This window comes from Fusarium keratoplasticum, chromosome 12 (assembly GCF_025433545.1).
Source record: "Fusarium keratoplasticum isolate Fu6.1 chromosome 12, whole genome shotgun sequence".
In the NCBI taxonomy this organism is placed as follows: Eukaryota; Fungi; Ascomycota; class Sordariomycetes; order Hypocreales; family Nectriaceae; genus Fusarium; species Fusarium keratoplasticum.
This window is the reverse complement of record NC_070540.1, coordinates 659,164-677,268: the sequence shown is the minus strand read 5'-3', so window position 1 is coordinate 677,268 and position 18,105 is coordinate 659,164. Positions and strand designations below refer to the sequence as shown.

Here is an 18,105-nt window from a genome sequence, read left to right as displayed (position 1 = left end):
TTTCAAGCCACCAAGTTCTAGATCGACGGACCAAAGACTGGGCTGAGTTCGACTGGCGCCTGGAGACAACTTGTGCTGGAAGCAGTTTAGGCTAGGCTGACACGGGGATATGACGTACAAGTATGCCTCGTCAACATCAAATTGTGAATCCCGCAGGCCTGCAAAGGAGAAAGGCGTAAAAGGATGTGCCATGGTTGCTTCACTGGGAGATGAAATGAGCGGCAAGTTCCGTTGATGGCTTTCTAACTCTTTGCCTAGCCTGACAGATCGCGGCTCCCAACCTTGGTGACTGGAAATGTAAGATTTCAGCCCTATTGTATGATGGGATAGTTTGCGTCTGGCAAGACTTGGAGGATCTAGTCAAATGGCTGAATCAATTGGAGTAGATCACATGTGCAATGTTGAAAAAAAGCCTTTGTATGGGGCGGGCTTCAACAAAAACCATACAACACCATTCGAGGTCGTTGCATTAAATAAGTGCCGTTCTCTGAGTCCTTCATCTATGCCCCGAGCCATCTAAAAGAAAATGCGCCAAGCAACCATATAAAAGCGCAATCATGATCATCACCCTTTCGTCCATTTAGTACTTGACCGTCAATATCGGCAGATATTACCCTCTAGTCCGCTTTCCAACGTGTGGTGATGACCAGGAGTCCGAACTAGGCCTAGGTGCCTACGAGCTAGAAACGCCAACACTCTCTCGTCTTTTTGTTTATCACCAGAGGAAAAGATGATGTCTTGTAGACCTATGAGGATGGAGTCATGGAAAGCAAGTTCCAATGTCTTGTGCCGTAGTCTTGCCTTCTTGGCTCGCTCATGCTGTGTAATGGCACCGCCCATGGCAATGAAAAGAAGGAGCATGGCGAATCCACCATTGGACATGTATATAGGCTCCTGGCGCATAGTTGGATAGTGCCCCGTCCAACCGGCATGTCCAGAATCTTGTGCGGCCGACGTGTAAGGGCCCGACCCTGGCCACGTGGATGTTGGGTTCGGAGTAGGTGGCCCACGATATTGGTTCTTGAAAGCCCATCCCACATCATACATCTCATACATCTTTCGTTTGCTGGGGTCACTGAGGAGCTCGTTGGCCGCGATAATGAGGTGGTATCGTTCCAAGCGCGTTGATCGGGGAAGAGAGTTGACCAAGGGGTTCTGTCCGTGCACATCAGGATGATACAACTTGACAAGCCTTCGAAAACGTTCCTTGTTGTAAGGCTTCTCAGCTTCGATGCCCAAGATCTCGTGAGGGGAGGGACGGGGATTTTGAGGCCATAGCGGAGTTTGGTTGCGTGTTGAGGGGCAGCTGAGAGAATGCCGTCTTCTGGTACCAAACCGTCCATGTCCGTAAAAAAGACACTTGGATGTGATGAGTGACTTGGAAGTAAAGGGCATGATTAAGCTTGATGTTGAAGGGGTGCGGAGAGGGATTAAAGGTTCCAGGGACAGGAGAACTGAGCACGGGCAGTTTGGCAATACAGGAGGTTGTTTGAAGACCAGGCAGTCTTGTGGAAGACGCAAAGGTGATGCTATATACCGTTTATCTGTTATGAAGATATCAATTCCAGCCATTTACGAGCGGGGTTGGCGATATGAATCAGGCGGTTAACTGCTCATTCTTGCTCACAAACCTACAGCCGAGTCGCGCCATCACATGCGGCATAAGCTTGAGGCGCCAGCACCGAGTAATTACTACGCAGATCAAACATTATTTCACATTCGATATCATTTGTTCGGTCGCACATGCAGTTACACATTGCTGAGGTATAGGGGAGCGTGGTGTTGATAGGGCGCATGCTGAAACAGTGATATTCAGCACAGATATGCGGCAGAGCGTGACTCGTACGATAGACTATGCAACATATATTAATATGCCAATAAATAAGACCAGAAGACCACTATATCATCCCAGAATCTGTCGATAATACTTCATGAGGCCGGTCGCTGCTGAGAGGCCACTCGCCTTATCTCGGCATTGAACAACGCTCTGCCGTCGCTATCAAAGGATATTAATAGAAGCATCAGAGAACACAGACTTGCCATATGGTCCGAGACTAAGGTCGTGTCATTCTTCAGTTTGTGTTACCCGCCGTGGTAAGGAAACCCTCGCGTCTGACAGACGGGTTTAGGGGGACGCGATGTTAGAGGCGCCCACTCCAGCATATCACTGCAAAACCCCAGCTTCAATACGTGTCGATTTCAGTTATTCAGTTAAAGACTTTCCGATATAAGGGAACTGCCGTCGGAGGCGCCGTTACCGATGGCGATGAGACGGCACACAGCAATGCCGACACTGGGATCGAAGTAGCTACAGCCTCCTGTGGCCCAGGTGCGAAGAGCAACACGCGTGCTAGCAGAGATGACTACGTGATAGAGTATGGAGGGAAGTACAGCGTTAAGTATGTCTAGAATATAAACTAAAATGCGCCGGAAATTCTTTTCGCTGCATTCTGATATGGTTACATTGAGACTATTTGTGAATGGCGATCCATGGCAAGAATACTCAACTATGCACGTAGTAGAGCACGTGTGGAATGACCATGAAAAGCTTTTAGCTAGAAAGAATAAGTACTTTCAATTCTTAGACAACCATTCGCTTTACAGAGATTTCCATTGCATGAACCTTTGCAAAGGTCAAGGCAGCATATGATATGGTGGGCAAGGCCAGAGTATTATATCTGAGGAGAGGATTAGAACTGATATGCGACAACAATCCATAGAATGACCGAATACGCAGACATATAGGATCTCGGGCGGCAAGGTCTAGTGTAGAAGTGGTTCTTGATATCTATTCTCGGTCCTATGTGATCTCGATCAACTTCAAGACTATGAATTTGAGGATCCAGTGGAGCCTTTGTCTATCCAACTAGAAAGTTTTCCACAACTCTATGGATAACATGCCTGTTTAGTCACTCGTCCAAAAGAACCAACCAAATACCCCTGAAGCAACCGTCATGGCACCGGCAAACGAGGAAAACAAGATGACAAGGTTTGGGTTGTGTGCCGCAGGAGAGACTGCAAGTCCCAGGACAGAGTTCAAAGCCAGCGTCAACATACTGAATCGAGTATTAGCCACGGATCATTGTTGATGAGGTGATGAAGTTGAATACTTACGTTACCGCCTGAAGCGTCGACTTCATATGTGAGGCAGCCTTGTTGTATGCATACTCAGATCCAGAGACGGACCACAATACCTCGCCCACAGCGCTGACAGCATGAACAGGTATCTGCAAAGTGAAGCTGACTTGGTTTGGAATGTGGCCGTCGTTTGACGCTGCGCATTCCAGAGGCATGTTATAACAAGGGCCAGCGTTGTAGACAGCCTGTTGCACCCCAGCGGCTATCGCCATGGAGAAAGCAATCATGATGAACCCGAGCGTCATCCTGACAGTTGGTCTTGGGTTTAACTTCAGCTTGTGCATGTACGGATACACGCAGTGTTCGAATAGCGGAACAGCCATGAGCACAAAGATGGGGTTCAGACTCGATACAGCATCGTTTGGAATCCCGTGGGTGACCATTTGGCCGGATTGAGAAACCAGGTTGGTCTGATTTTGCTCATAACATAGCCAAACAATGGGATATATGGCCCTTGGAATTTCAGTCAGTTATGTGAGTGATATCGGATTGGATCACATAGCCCTACCATACTCTGCATGCCTGCAAGGCCTGTCGAAGATCCTCGACATACTGGTCATCCCAAGGGACGGTTCGGCCATGCTTCTCCAGTTGTACAGCGGGCATGGCAGAATCCAAGCTGAAACCTCCTCTGATGGCGCATCCAAGTGCACTCAGAAGTTTGGCTCGAAAGCTTGCCTCGGGCTTTCGACGGTCTACACAAAAGGTCAGAATTCACTTGGCTCAGAGAATAATCTTCGAAACCACTGACAAAATCTGTTGCGCCCAAGAATAAGCACCACGGTTCCAGAAGCGAGCGCAACTAGAGACATCAAGAATGAGGTCCAGAAACCGAGATACTTTTCCATGGTGACGCTCGCAAGACCAGAAAGTGCACCGACATTGGCACACCAGTAAAAGATGCTGTACACACGTCTCACCGTCACTTCGTGGTCTACGATGACACGCTCTCCAGAGTCAAGCGTCTGGATCTGCTTTCCAGTGACCCGCACCTGGTCAGCTGTGTTGAGTTAGTAGATGCATCAATACAATGGATGTTGACAGGAGATTACCTGTGAATGGAGCAACACTAGACTTGACGCCTCCAACGCCGAGACCTATCAGGATAAAGGCTCCGATTAAGCCCCCAAGACCGGCGCCAGCATCCAGAGCTGGGGGAATTGAGGTCAGGAGGAGCAAGAGAATGCCGGTGAAGTATAGTCTACACCTTATCAGAGACGAACATCACCATTCATTCCAAGTGCAACTTACCCACACGAGACAACGAGAGTTTTGTAGGGCCCCCAATGCCCATCCGCCAACACGCCAGCAAAGACGGGTGTAGTGAAGCTCACCAACCTCAGAAAGGAGTTGAGAGCTGTAGCAACCGATTGGCCCATGCCTAATGCACCTGGACGTCCAAACCCGCTGGCAGGGTTTTGGATATAGTTTTCTCTTAGATGTTAGATGAGAGGTGTGGACTAGGAGAGATGTAACTTACGGAGCGGCGCCTGCAATGCATAGTAGGCAAACCTTTCAGCCCCAGAGAACCAAGCAACGATCCATGCTTCGACTGGAATTTTGCCGCTGATGTGCCTTAGATTGGCTAGGTCTTCTTCAGATGGCTCTTCTTGATCAGTCTCGGGAGAACTGACTGCCGATGAATCCAGAGCTTGAGCTTCGGTGGCAGAAGAATTGATTACCCCATTAGTGTTTTGCCCAGGGGTTTTCTCAGAAGGCTCCGATGTGAGTTGCTCAGGGCTCTCTTTCTCTGAAGAGGGGTTCATGTTGCCCACAACGGTGAAAGAGGAGAAAAGACAGCAAAATGGTACGATATACGATACCTAGCTAATCACAGACAGATTCTCTTTCTCCGGCATATGATTACAGTGCTAATGCCAGTGGCTTTTGATGCAGCGGGAACCTAGTGATGGTTTGAAGGGAGAACACAAACTCAGCAAAAGCCACGAAACACGGTACAAAGCTGGTGGCGAGTGAGACACCGCCTATAGCCGACAAAGGATTACCTGCCAACCAACCATGGCGACATATGTCCCTGCCGGCTCGAGCACTAACAAAGAGACCTCGCAGAGCGAATACGGGCCGACCAAAAAGACCCCGGGATGCGATACCCGCACTCCAATCCACCGATTGGTTCGTACCCTGTAAGCTTATCCCCGTCCCGCCCCCGGAAATGGGTCAAATGGCCTCAATCCTTCTCAAGTCCCCGGTCAGAGCCGAGCCAACAGATTCCCCCACATATGGAGGGAGAGAAGAGGAAGGTCGGGCTGCAGGCGTGGTCCCACAGGAACTTATGGCGGTACAAGAGAGGAAGCTGATGGCATGTGTTGGTTCACCCCGGGCGGAGAACAATTGGTGGTACTCCACTGTTACAAGGGTGATCTTGACGTAGATCTGGCTTGGATGTCAACAAAGGTACTTTCCGGGGGTATTGGGTATTCAGGGGCGTGGCGATTGATGCGTATGCACGGCTTCTGCCTCCCGCTACGTGCCGAGGAGGATGGTCAGAGAAGCCATGGGGAGTGTGCTTCGATTTTTCATTACTCATTCTATGATTGCTAATATGCAATAGAGATGAGGAATGCCGAGTACAGTTTGCCGCGTAAAGCCTCATTGGCATGTCCAATTGCGCAACATACACAGGCCATTCTGCAGTCATATCGTGCATCTCCGAATCTCACCAGTTGCAAACCTTGACGATCCATATGCCAGATTTGGCTGACATTTATGCTGTGATCATGCTCCGAAGTGATGTCTTATTGAAACACCAATAAGCCATTCAAACTGTCACACAATCACATTGCACAATTTTCTACTCAGCTGATGATTCAGATTGTAAACCTCTTCAACTGTGACTGTAGCCTGTATGAGCACCACGCACCAATCCCACTAATGCAACAGATCATGAAAGCACAGACTGGCTGAATACGGAATGCATCGGCCGCACCAAAAGCCGATGGACCCAGGCCTTGCGGACGCTTGTAGACCTGAAAGTGGTATTAGACCCGGTGCAAGTAATATCATTCACCTGCTTTAGCCCCCACGAGCTCCCCTGTAGGTGAAACGGCTAGGAACTGGAGCTTGCTTGTAAAGTCCATGTACTATGATCCTATGGAGTACAACTTCTTTGCTGCCTCGCCACGCGTGCTCTTCGCCTCAGTCTTACGTCCGATGGAGTCCAATCCTGGACCGAGTGTCCCTCAAGGCTCTCAAACTCGCTCTTGCATGCCGGCTATGAGACAATCCAACATGCCCAATCTTACCTAGAATATGCTTCCAGCTTGGTAAGGTAAGCGAAGATCTGTAACGGCAGAGAACGAGGCGTAACAGCATCCGGCTCCTGGTGTTAGAGCAGCCTAGGCATGTCTCTTGTTGCCTTAGTACACCCTTTCTGTAGCCGTTATAAGCCAGCGTCGAAGTAGTCTTGCATTTTCATGTAGATAGAGGAGCAAAGATCTTGGCCATTTTGATCAATCTACGACAATGCAGGTCCTCCAACTTCCTCTTCAAGCACCAGCCTCGGCGTCGCTGGAACCCAGCAAGTCCAAGCTGTCCAGCAGCCACGTGGTGGTTCCAGAGAAGCGACCACTGCCTCGGGACCTTTTCTCTCCTTCCTTTCAAGATCTTGTCGACTTGGCTTTGTTTCGAGTCTTTGATGCAGCGTTCACTCTGGACACACGCCCACCAAGGCTATTTCCCACTGCCGAGACAGTGTTTGCCCAACATTTTACGTACCATGACTGGTTGAACCATGGGGATCTCGAGACGGAGCTTGGAAGAATGAGTTTTATGCTCTCGAACCTTCCTGAGCGAGGTCTTCCTACGGTATTTACACCCACCATATGCCAGGTCCTTCAGGCTCCGGTCTTAATGGCTGGTTGGAAACGAGCTGTTCCCCAGCTTAAAGAGAGAGCCCAAGAACAAACACATTGGATCATACGCCAGATGAAAAAACAGAGGCCAGCTCAAACTGAAGGCATTCAAAAATCAGCATTCATCACAAATCCGGTGGATTATGAAACAGACGACATCGCTTCAGGTTTTGCCAGCCAGCTCTGGGCCAGGGCACTGTCGGAAATGACAACAAGGGTGTGCAAGGGTCAAGCAAGACAAGATGAAGCAGAAGCCTTTTTGCAAATCTTTTCTCTCCTCAAAGACCCTTTGGGAGGCTTGGAGAACATTCCCGACAGATCTGTCGAGTGTTTTGCCCGCATGCTGTCGTCCGTTGCTGCAGTGGCACACCAAGCACCAAGAACACATGCAACCAACCCCGACTGGCCTGCCGCTATCGCTCAAGCGGCACAGGAAGCATTGTTCCTTGGGTGTCCATTGCTTGAGGGGATCAGTCATGTCCATTTCACTGGCCACCAACAGCTGCCCTATGCCTATGTGCCTCTGGACAAACTGCCACGCTCCGAGTTCTCCATCTCGACCCATGTTGCAACCATTGTGGAGGAGATGCTCCTCAACGATTCTGAAGGTGGCTGTTGCATTGCCCCCATTGCAGTCTCGACGTACCCAACACTGCCACTTGGGGACGGGAAGAGGATACCTGTGATTATTGATGGAAATCATCGAGCCAGCGCAACAATGGTTCTTCGGATGATTGCTCATTATCCGGATATTTTGACAGGGGAAGATTACACAGAGATGCTTGACAAGTTTTGCCGTGCTCATGAGCTTGGTGTCAAGTGGAAGATCGACCTGACAGAAGTCCTCCAAATTCTTCGAGGCAGTGCATTCCACAAACGCCTCTTACAGAGCAAGATAAGCACAGTGAAGCAATTTCTCCACGTTGACACTATTCCGGCACTGGTGGTGCGCGAGGACAACTTTCATACCGTCTGCCAGCAAAGGCCTCCTTTGGAGGACCGTCCAAGGCTGTTGCTCCCGATCCATCAGGCCATTTACAATGATGAGGAGTTGGGTTTTGCGTTTCCACAGGCTGGTCAAGTTCACGGACGAGCTACGGGTTTCAAGCCGATGAGGTTGATTCAGGGAGGCAAGTAGATATTTATGTTGTTGGAGTAGACAGACTTTAAAAGTTGACACCAATTGATAAAATTTCTCACGTCTAACTAGATATCATTCTAATACCTGTTTACTGAACTGTCTCATTGCACACTTTTCAACTCATGCGGACTGCTTACTGCTGAGCCACTTGGCCAAGCCAGACATGCCATCCTTGAAGGAGTAAGCTTCAAAGCCTCGCGCCCTCAAAGCCGCAGCCATAACCCTTGATGTGTTACCATCGTAGTCCAGAACCAGTAGGGGATTTGTTGCAGCTGATAACCACTTTGAGACACCTGCGTCCTCAATCTTGGCCTTGAGCTTCTTTGACTGGTCAATGAGGATCTGAGGTTCCCCAAACTCAAAGGCTGATGTGCTCTTGGGCGTCAAGCCTTCCAGTGGGGAGGTGAAAGCGCCCTGTACATGGCACTCTTCAAAGTCTTCTGGGGAACGCAGGTCAATGCAGCGAATGGCTGAGGAAGAAGAGAGGCTAGTGCCATTGGGCCCGTTGACGCCATTGACTGCGCCCTTGGCAACTGTCAGCTTAGCAAGACGAGCCATGACTTCTGGGTCAGTTGGGTGGATGGCCTCGGGGTCAGCTTCCCATCTGAAGCTATATACGTGTTGATCGACATCAAACAGTTCCTAAATGGTTGGCAATCAGCACATGTGTAAGATGAGGAAAGTGGCTGACTTACCCGGTTGCCAATCTCCTTGAACTCGCTATCAGGCAGCTTCTGGAAATACGTGTCCATGTGCTTCTGTGGTAGATCACAGCAAACAAAGACGCAAGAGACTTCGCCCGTAGTAGGGTCAGCGTAGTTGCTCAAAGTTCCCTTGTCCTTGGCTGCTTGGATGAACTGCAGCAGACCGCCAAGGTTCATACCACTTGAAGGACCAGAAATGATACCCTCCCGGGAAAGATGCATCGACAGTCTGTACGACTCTCTGGAGCTTACAATCTCAGTCTCGTCCACGACCTCCTTCCAGGGGAACGGGCTTGTCTCGTGCATGGGACGCTCCCGAGGGCCTGGTACAATGTCGGCCTCGACATTGCAGACGCCCAAAACTTTGACCCTAGGCTTCTGGGACTTGAGGTACATGCCAGTGCCGGTGACACACCCCGTGCTACCCATGCCCATGCAGAAGATGTCGATCTCTGGCAGCTGCTTGAGAATCTGAGGACCTGTCCACCGCTCATGGGACTTCCAGTTCCACACACTGTCATATTGGCCGAGGTTGACCACCTTGTCCGAGCTCTTGCCCAGATTTCTGGCCCACTCAACCGGCCCCCTGATGTCGGTGGTGTCGGTGTAAGTTGGGCCACCGTAGAGCATGACCTTGAGTCCGAAGAACTGCAGTTCTCGAACGCGGTCTATCGCAGCCTTATTTGAGACATATGCGGTTGTATCATCGTTGTTGTAGAGGACTCGATTGGCAATGGCGAGCGAGGTGACGGTCGACCCGGAGCTAACCTCGACGACGGACTTGTTGGCAGCCGAGGGATCGTGGAGGAGCATGTTGACAGCTATGGGGAGGTCTCGTTAGCATATTTAGGATGGCTGTAGTACGAACCATCAATGGCTTACCTGGAAGTGCCTTGACATTCTGAGCGGGAAGAAATGTGAGCAGCTTGGCGTAGATGCGCACATTGTCCTTTCGAAATGGGTTCAAACTGTCGGGCAGCTCAACCAAGGGAACCGGAGGTTGTTCATCAGGATCGAAGAACTGGCGTAGAGCATCAGGGCCCTTGAAGACATTGAGAGGGTTGGAGACTGCCATGTTGTGTGTGTGTACTTTGGTGATGTACTTGATGCTGTATTGGTCGCCTGCCAAGTAGTAGCTGTCTCTCAACACCAAGATTTATATAGCGAAACTGGCCGACTTACTTGGAAATAATCCACTACCAGACCTCGAGACTGAGAGAATACCTCATCCTGTTCCTTCTACCGATACCAGCAACAGGCTCATCATCAGCAATGCTAGGCAGCTGTCCTCTTTCCGCGCCTCTCTAAGCAACGTGGTCATCACATGCCTCGCCTAGCAAATGGTAATGCACGCACATGTCAACATATCCATGCTGACCCGCCAATCTTACGGGGACCTTGTGCGCCGCCCGGATCGGCAGGTATCAAACTTGCTCAGTGCCGATCTGCCCCCACGGGGGTGCCGAGGCCGGCGGCTCAGGGGTCGAAGTAGTAAGACGCTGCGGGCCGAACCGATGGGGAAGCTGACTATACATGACTCGACGATGGCGAGCTTGTTTTACCTTCCGGATTCAATAACGAACTAGTAATATTGCGCACATATGAGCAATTTGTGAAGCGTGAAACCTGGTCTGTATAAGCGATGCAACCGCGGCGATTACCTTGATGGTAGCACATATGTAAATATGCAGTATAGGCATCTTTGGGCTTCTACAAACGCCCAAGCGCATCTGCCGCTTCGTGGCGAGTAAGATCCTTCAGCAGGGGTCGGCCGTTTGTGCCGTGATCCGCGTTTCACAAGTACCTGCAGTTACTAGAAATGCAGAAATGAGGCGCAGAAAGAATGGAGACAGGTTCTGACGTGAGGAGGAGCCCGATTACGCGACATGTATCACGACCCATCTCCCGTGGCCGTTGACGCGGAGATTCTCCTCCATTCTTGGCCTTGCCCGCATGTGCCGAAGCCAGGGTATATGTGGATATTCGCGGTCCGTCATCATACGAGAGAACTCGACCCATTTAAGCATAAACGACTCAACTGGGACGCATACGCTGCCAGGGGCTCATCCCACCAACTTCATCAGCATGGCTGTTAATCCAGTTACTTGGCACACATCTCGTGTGGTCAAGATCGACCAAGAGACTGACAGCAAGAGCAATGGTACCCATGATCTTACCGAGACTGCCGTGGACGTTCATTGCTCTGGCTCTCTAGTCGATTCAAGTGACAAGAAGCGACAGGGCTATGATCTCTGGTTCGTGGATGTGGACGTCACTCCACGACAGGGCATAGAGAATGGCAGTCAGGAACCTAACAAGAGGTACCTCTACCATGGCACACTATCAGATTATATACTAACAAGTTTATAGCGATGGTCTGAGTGACCTTTTGCGGGCTGCGCAGACGCTGGACTCTTCTAGTCCCGGTACCTCGCGGTCCTATCGAGTCCTTCTAGCCGTGCCTACAGCCACTGGCTTCTTCGCTAGGACCAACTGCTTCCAAGAGCGCTTTGTGGGCTGCAAAGACTTTGGCGTCTTGATTGACCGCTCGGTCTTCGGAAAGCCCGCAAGACTTCTCGCTGAGCCAAGTCTTGAACAGCTTCTTGATGGAAGCGCCCTCATGGTCCTTCGCCCTAAAGAGCAAGCCAGTTTCTGTGATGAAGTTGCTCTCGTCGAAGAAGTGGATGCCAGGATAAACTTCCAATGGCTACTCAAAGATCAACCCCAGCAAAAGACGCTGGCTTTGGTTGATGGCCATCTCAACTTGGAGTCTTATCTTGGCCTCTACAACTCGGCAAAGGCACTTGGAGCCAAGGTGGTGCTTCTGGATCGAAAAGATCATTGGATTACCGACCCTTCTTTCCAGCACTTGTACGATGATTACATCGCCATCGACATGACGCCAGACGAAGAGTTCCATGTGCGCATTGCCGAGGCTGTCAAGGCATATGGACACGTGGACGGCATCTGCGGCATCGCCACATACTCTCTCCCTCCTGTGGCTAAGGCAGCAACTCTTCTAGGCTTGCCTACTGAGCCACCAGAGGCTATAACAATGGCAAACGACAAACACCAGACGAGGCTCCTTGACCAGGACCCAGTCCTTTCGGCCATGGTTGGCAGTGTAGTGGATCTTAAGGAGCGCATCAAGAACAAGTCCTTTGTGCCCGAATATCCCCTCATCGTCAAGCCAACCTTTGGAACAGGGTCTGCTCACGTTCATAAAGTTGATGACGAAGCAGCTTTGCTGGAGGCAGTGCGTCGCATCACAGAACTCGCCAAGAGAAAGGCCCTGATCGAGACGTACATCGAAGGGCCAGAACTAGATGCCAACTTTGTTCTTGTGGATGGAGAGATTCTCTTCTTCGAGATGAATGACGACTTTCCAACCGCAGGGGACCAGGGAGACATTGATAGCGACTTTTGGGAGACTATCAACGCTTTCCCGACTGTTCTCCCACCTGATGAGTTTGCGCTCTTGCGCGACGACATGCATCGCCTGTTGCTTGCCATGGGCCTCAAGACTGGAGTCTTTCACCTCGAGGCCAAGGTACAGAATTCGTCTTGGGAGTACAGTGTCAAAGACGGTGTGTACGACTTGTACCCAAAAGAAGGCCCTGTGAAGAACGCACCGAAGCGATGCTTCACCATTGAGGTCAACCCTCGACCACCGGGAATGGCCAACTGCTACGGATCAGGTGCCACCTACGGTGTCAACTTTTATGACATCCATGTTTTGAGGATGCTGGGGGATATTGAGCGAATCCGGGCGCTCTCAAAGCCGTTTGAGCCACACTCGACCATTCCATACAATGCGAGGATATGGTCCGACCTCTTCTGGCTCAGAGCCGACAAGGGCGGTATCTGTTCCACGGACACAGTCTGTAGTGAGACGCTCGAGAAGCTATCACCGGAAGATCGGGCGCTTGTTACGAGATCTTGCTGCTTCTATCGACGAGGGGAGCTGATACCAGAGCCGGCAGATGGCGTGGTGAGACTTGGAGGCTTCTTTTTTCTCTCGTCTCGTAAGAGCAGAGCAGACATTTTGCGTGCGACCGCTGGTTTGGTAAAGTACAACTCGATTCCCGTTACCACGAGTTAGATAGGGGACGAAAGAAAATGCGTTCTTTATTTTAGTTAAATCCCGGCCTTTGATAGGTTAACTGAGCCAGAAGATAGAGGAAGGAAGAAACGAGTTGGTTAGATTGATGGCCAAGTGAAATAGAAGCACCGATTGTTCATCTCCGAGGTTCTAATCAAGATACATGTGAACGGTATCCGCAACTGACGTAGATCTACTCCAGTAAGGGCTGAAGATGGAGAAGCCTCTGTAGTCATCTTCCAATCGGGACTCTGCATCAAGATTGTTCAAACCAACAGCACCCTTTTGGCCTCTCCCGTCTTACGTGGCCCAACCATTATTATCTGCTGCAATATCCTTGTAAGATGCCCCTCACTTGTGTCGCCCTCTTACGTGATAGGCCTGCAGCTTTGTCCCTCGTGAGGGGTAGATATAAGTTGAATGGCCCTGGTTGAGTCAATCCGCCCTTGTCCTCTCACAACAACTCGGCCCCGGTTTCAAGTCTATCAGCAAGTATGTTGTCAGCACGAGGGACCTCCTGGACGAAATATGGTTACCTTCATGGCAAGGAGAACGCCTATGACCCCGTTAAGAACCCGAATGGTGATGTCATTCTTACCAATGCTTTCAACGTAAGTGGTGGTATCACTGGAGCTCAGTGCTGGGAATGCTGACCATTTAGTGGTTCATACTTGAAGATCTTGCCAAGTTCATGAATAGCCATGTATGCTGAGCCACTTCCGAACTCTAGTCCACAAGCAAATTACTGACCATCACTGCAAGCATGAACTTGATAAGAGCCTCCTCACATATGGCGAAGGCTACACAGGAACCTTGCGACTTCGATCAGCCATGGCAAAGCACTTGAACAGACACTTTCATCCGGCTCAGGCCATTGATGCCGAGGAAATCACGTTTACTGCAGGTGTAACCAACATTAACGAGGTTTGTGCCTTGGTCACCTGCGATCCTGGGGAGGCTATTATGCTTGGGAGGCCTATTTACGGCCCCTTCTCCAAGGACTTTGTCATGAGGACTGGGTTAGTATTCAGGTCCCGTTGTATTCGCCAATCTAATTCATCTTATAGGGTCAACCTTGAATATGTGTCAGTGGGAGATACAGACCAATTCTCGCCTGACTGCATTGCAGGCTACGAAGCCGGGTTTGAGGATGCAAAAGCAAGAGGCGTCAACATCAAGGCCTTGGTCATATGCAACCCACACAATCCTATAGGTGAGAAGACTTATGGCTCAATGGGGTGAAGCTTATGAGAGTCTAGGACAATGTTATCCTCGCAAGACGCTAGTTGCTCTTTTGCGATTCTGTGCATCAAAGGGAATCCATCTGATCAGTGATGAGATATATGCGCTCTCAGTCTATTACCAAGAGGATGATGGATCTGAGAGGTTCACATCTCTTCGAGCTGTTGACACTTTGGGTATCATAGACCCTAGTCAAGTCCATATCCTTCATGGAATGTCCAAGGCAGGTCATGTTCATCTGTTTACTCTTGGCTTGTCTGACAGCATCAGGACTATGCCGCAGCTGGTCTTCGACTTGGATGCGTCATTACGCAGAACAAAGAGTTTTCCAAGGCTGTGCGTGCCATTTGGTGAGAAAGTTTGACAAATAGTTTGAGGTGTCGTTACTCATATTATCTTCTAGCCGATTCTCCTCGCCGTCGCAACTGTCCATGGACTTGGCAGCCAAGTTACTCGAAGACGAGGCGTTCGTAGACCAGTTCTTGGAGAAATCGCGAACTAGGCTACAATCGGGTCGTGCCTTGACCAATAAGCTCTTGAAAGAAGCCAATATTAACTATCACGAAAAAGGGCAAGGTTCTTCATCGCGCATCGTGTGAGCAATCGCTGACAAGGAATAGTAACGCCGGCCTCTTTGTGTGGCTCGACCTGTCACGACATCTGGATCTTGAAGAAGTCAACGGTGACGAGTGGGAAGCCGAAAAGAGACTTTCTCAGCGCCTCACGCGGGCCGGAGTCATTATGGACACGGGGAGTGAATATCGGGCGCCTCGGGCGGGAAGATTTCGCCTGATGTTTACTGTAGACGAGGGTACCCTTCGTGAGGGGATCAAGAGGTTAGTGTCAAGCCACATGTTAGTGATGATTTACTAATGTCTAGATGCAGGACATCTGCTGTTCTAGGGGAGAAATAAGGGTTGTTGGTGGGTAGCTTCTCAGACAAACCCATCACCAACCCCCACTGATCCCAAGCAACTGGCTCACTACGGACAAATAGAAATACAATCATGAGATTTCATCGCCTTCTACTGGATGAAAAGTCTTTTCAGTTACCCACCAAGTGCCGCGTTCGTCGTGTGGCAGTCGGTGAACAAGGGTTCCATGCAGATATCCCGTGAACGCGCACATTTGAGCGAGTTTCACTCGGACATGGGCTAGAGACCCTCCAACCATCATCTCGACCTATCTAGAGGCAAAGATTGGAAAGCATCAGCGCCACATGAGGCCTTGGCAAGCCCGGCTGATGTCTGTTTCAAGTTGTGCGAGGAGAGAAAACTCCAGGTCGAAGTGCTCAAGTAAAAACGCCTCCCTTGTTGGTGGTCTAGACTCCTGTTGGTGTGTGGCGGTTGGGCTCTATCGCTTCTAGGCGGCCGCCATATTGCTCAATTCCCCTCTCGCTACCAACAGGGCGGGTGAGGCGACGACGCCGTCTACCAGACAATACGATACAATCTTCTCAGTGGAAGAGACTACTGTTAATCCCTGACTGTGTCTGCACGGCTCTGTTAAGCTTATATAAGGGTCCAATGTTGGTGAAGCTTCCTTGTTCACGCTTGCTCAGCAATCAGCCTCCCACACAACGTCGCCGGCATGCGGTCGCTCTTTTCGGCGCTGGCTCTTGCGAGCCTTTCATCTGACAATGTCCTGGCGCATGTTACCACAGGAAGAGAGCGATATGGAGTCATTGGTTATGGTGTGGTAATGTACGACCCTCCATGTGCCTTTGGCTGCATCGATACGGTCAAGGGATATACTCTTGACTGCAAAGATGATCACGGCATGGGCGAACACTCGAGCTCAATGCACATGGCTACTGCAACACCTGAATGCAAGGCCACCAACGACCCTTTCCTCCAGACCATGGCCTGGTGCTTCCACACCCATTGCGCCGACGAAAAGAACTCGACTCTTGAGAACATCTGGGAGATGGACATTGTCGGCCGTCTCAAGATACAGCCCACGCCCAAGTACTCCTACCAAGTCGCCCTGGCTCTCGCCGCCAAGGATCCTCCCACCGAGGTGGTAGACAAGGAAGAGGTGCTCAACAGAAGGTCTCTGGTGGATGAGGATACATGGCTAGCCAACTTTAACGGCGACAATGGGTTTGAACAGATGGAGATTTTGGCCGAGAGATATGGGTGAGTGCTCAGAATCATCTTAAAGTTACCATCGACTAACAGCAGCACAGCATCGTTCTCATGGCTACCTGCGTCGCCATTCCGGTCGTCTTCTCCTGGCTTCGCTTCCTCCCACTTCCTCAGTCTCTCGTCTCCAAGTTCTACGCTACCGTCATTGATCCTCCACTGTTTGGACGATACCATGCCGTGCCCGTTCTTGGACTTGGCTTCGTTCCCACGCGTGGCCAGGGACTTTTCGTCGCTTACATCTGGATCATCAACATCATCCTTTCGGCCGTCGGATACAAAGTCCGAGATCCCATGTCCTGGTACGGATCCCTAGAGCAGCAGCTCATCGCCTACATTAGCAACCGTGTGGGACTCTTGAGCTTTGCCAACCTCGCTCTCGCTGTCCTCTTCTCGAGTCGCAACAACCTCCTCCTCTTCGTGACAAACTGGTCTCACTCGACTTTCCTACTCATCCACCGCTGGATTGCTGTCATCTGTATGTTGCAGGCATGCTTGCATTCTGCCATCTACCTCCAATTCTACCTTGATCCTCTGACGGGTGAGGGCGCTTATGCAGAGGAGTCCAAGCTGGACTACTGGGTCTGGGGTATCGTGGCTACCTTGGCGTTGGTCCTGCTCATGCCCTTTTCAATTCTGCCACTACGACAGAAGCTATACGAGGCCTTCTTGGCATCGCATATCGTTCTTGCACTTCTGTCCATGATCGGCTGCATGCTGCACATCTTCTACCGATATGAGTGGCAGTGGGGATACCAGACCTGGATCTGGATCACATTTGCCTTCTGGATATTTGACCGTTTCCTTGCTAGACCCCTGAGAGTCGTGCAGAATGGTGTCAAGAGAGCCATTGTCACCGTCATTGACGAAGACTACCTTCAACTCACCATTCCCAGAGTTGAGGCTGAAGGCCATGTGTACCTTTACTTCCCAACTCTTACATGGCGTTTCTGGGAGAATCACCCCTTCTCGGTGGCCGCAGTGTCTTCAGGTCCTACCCATTCTCTAAAGACCCAATCTCACAATGGCAGTGACAACGTGAACGAGGAAGAGAAGAAGGCCCCCGGAACCGACTTGGAGCGTTTCTCGACCGACGCCGCCATCCCTGGTCTAGTCATCTTTGTCCGACGTCATACTGGATTGACATCTCTGCTGTCGGCTCAGGCAAACTCGTCGACTGGCATCCCCGTGTTGGTCGAGGGTTCGTACGGCCCTCAAGCGTCCATTCTCCCATCTCCGGCGCCATACCCAACTATCGAGTACCCCAACATCATCTGCGTTGCTGGAGGAGTTGGCGTTACGGGCGTTTTACCTTGCTTGGACCGTAACCCAAGCGTCATGGGCCTCCAAGGAAAGAAAAAGCTCTTCTGGGGCGTCAGGACTGAGCCCCTCGTGCAAGCAGTTCGAGACATTATCCCACAGGTTCACCACGGCGAGGATAGACATGAGAATTGGAATGACTTTGACGTTTCCATCTCGGTCGGCAAGCGTTTCGACCTCAACGCTGTACTTGTAGAGGAACTTGGAAGCGTCACGGGTGGCACCACGGTGGTTGTATGTGGACCATCTGGCATGGCAGATGAAGTCAGAGTTGCTGTCACCGAGCTTGGAAAGAAGGGGTCTGTTGTGAGATTGATCGAGGAGAGCTTTGCTTGGTAAGGGTACCGGCATAAGCTTGCAGATGTTTCCACTCAACACTACCATTTTATTGAGATCGTAGAGCTATCATCACAGTCTGTAATACCATATAATTCTTGTGGAG

At 50.6% G+C, this 18,105-nt stretch overlaps 7 protein-coding genes across 7 annotated transcripts; 4 read left to right on the top strand and 3 right to left on the bottom strand.

Moving 5' to 3' along the window:
* Positions 1–594: 594 nt before the first annotated feature.
* On the bottom strand, positions 595–1,395 carry NCS57_01382000 (J domain-containing protein; the record flags this gene model as incomplete). Its single annotated transcript, XM_053063443.1, has 1 exon — positions 595–1,395. The coding sequence occupies one exon, from the start codon at positions 1,393–1,395 to the stop codon at positions 595–597; it is 801 nt and encodes a 266-aa protein (XP_052906776.1).
* A 1,510-nt stretch (positions 1,396–2,905) lies between these two features.
* NCS57_01381900 (uncharacterized protein) lies at positions 2,906–4,904 on the bottom strand (the record flags this gene model as incomplete). The annotated part of the gene is made up of 7 exons (XM_053063442.1): positions 2,906–3,056; positions 3,115–3,591; positions 3,647–3,833; positions 3,890–4,138; positions 4,191–4,339; positions 4,390–4,570; positions 4,619–4,904. The coding sequence occupies 7 exons, from the start codon at positions 4,902–4,904 to the stop codon at positions 2,906–2,908; spliced, it is 1,680 nt and encodes a 559-aa protein (XP_052906775.1).
* Positions 4,905–6,621: 1,717 nt separating this feature from the next.
* On the top strand, positions 6,622–8,148 carry NCS57_01381800 (uncharacterized protein; the record flags this gene model as incomplete). Its single annotated transcript, XM_053063441.1, has 1 exon — positions 6,622–8,148. The coding sequence occupies one exon, from the start codon at positions 6,622–6,624 to the stop codon at positions 8,146–8,148; it is 1,527 nt and encodes a 508-aa protein (XP_052906774.1).
* A 123-nt stretch (positions 8,149–8,271) lies between these two features.
* On the bottom strand, positions 8,272–9,930 carry NCS57_01381700 (Rhodanese domain-containing protein; the record flags this gene model as incomplete). Its single annotated transcript, XM_053063440.1, has 3 exons — positions 8,272–8,793; positions 8,847–9,676; positions 9,738–9,930. 3 exons carry the CDS (start codon positions 9,928–9,930, stop codon positions 8,272–8,274), a joined length of 1,545 nt encoding a protein of 514 aa, XP_052906773.1.
* A 1,010-nt stretch (positions 9,931–10,940) lies between these two features.
* Positions 10,941–12,957, top strand: NCS57_01381600 (ATP-grasp domain-containing protein; the record flags this gene model as incomplete). The annotated part of the gene is made up of 2 exons (XM_053063439.1): positions 10,941–11,176; positions 11,226–12,957. The coding sequence occupies 2 exons, from the start codon at positions 10,941–10,943 to the stop codon at positions 12,955–12,957; spliced, it is 1,968 nt and encodes a 655-aa protein (XP_052906772.1).
* Positions 12,958–13,427: 470 nt separating this feature from the next.
* NCS57_01381500 (Aminotran-1-2 domain-containing protein) lies at positions 13,428–15,113 on the top strand (the record flags this gene model as incomplete). The annotated part of the gene is made up of 9 exons (XM_053063438.1): positions 13,428–13,568; positions 13,619–13,660; positions 13,720–13,976; positions 14,025–14,170; positions 14,217–14,422; positions 14,470–14,549; positions 14,603–14,770; positions 14,820–15,035; positions 15,086–15,113. Exons 1-9 carry the CDS (start codon positions 13,452–13,454, stop codon positions 15,111–15,113), a joined length of 1,260 nt encoding a protein of 419 aa, XP_052906771.1. The 5' UTR covers positions 13,428–13,451.
* A 676-nt stretch (positions 15,114–15,789) lies between these two features.
* Positions 15,790–18,002, top strand: NCS57_01381400 (uncharacterized protein; the record flags this gene model as incomplete). Its single annotated transcript, XM_053063437.1, has 2 exons — positions 15,790–16,337; positions 16,388–18,002. 2 exons carry the CDS (start codon positions 15,790–15,792, stop codon positions 18,000–18,002), a joined length of 2,163 nt encoding a protein of 720 aa, XP_052906770.1.
* Positions 18,003–18,105: the final 103 nt, after the last annotated feature.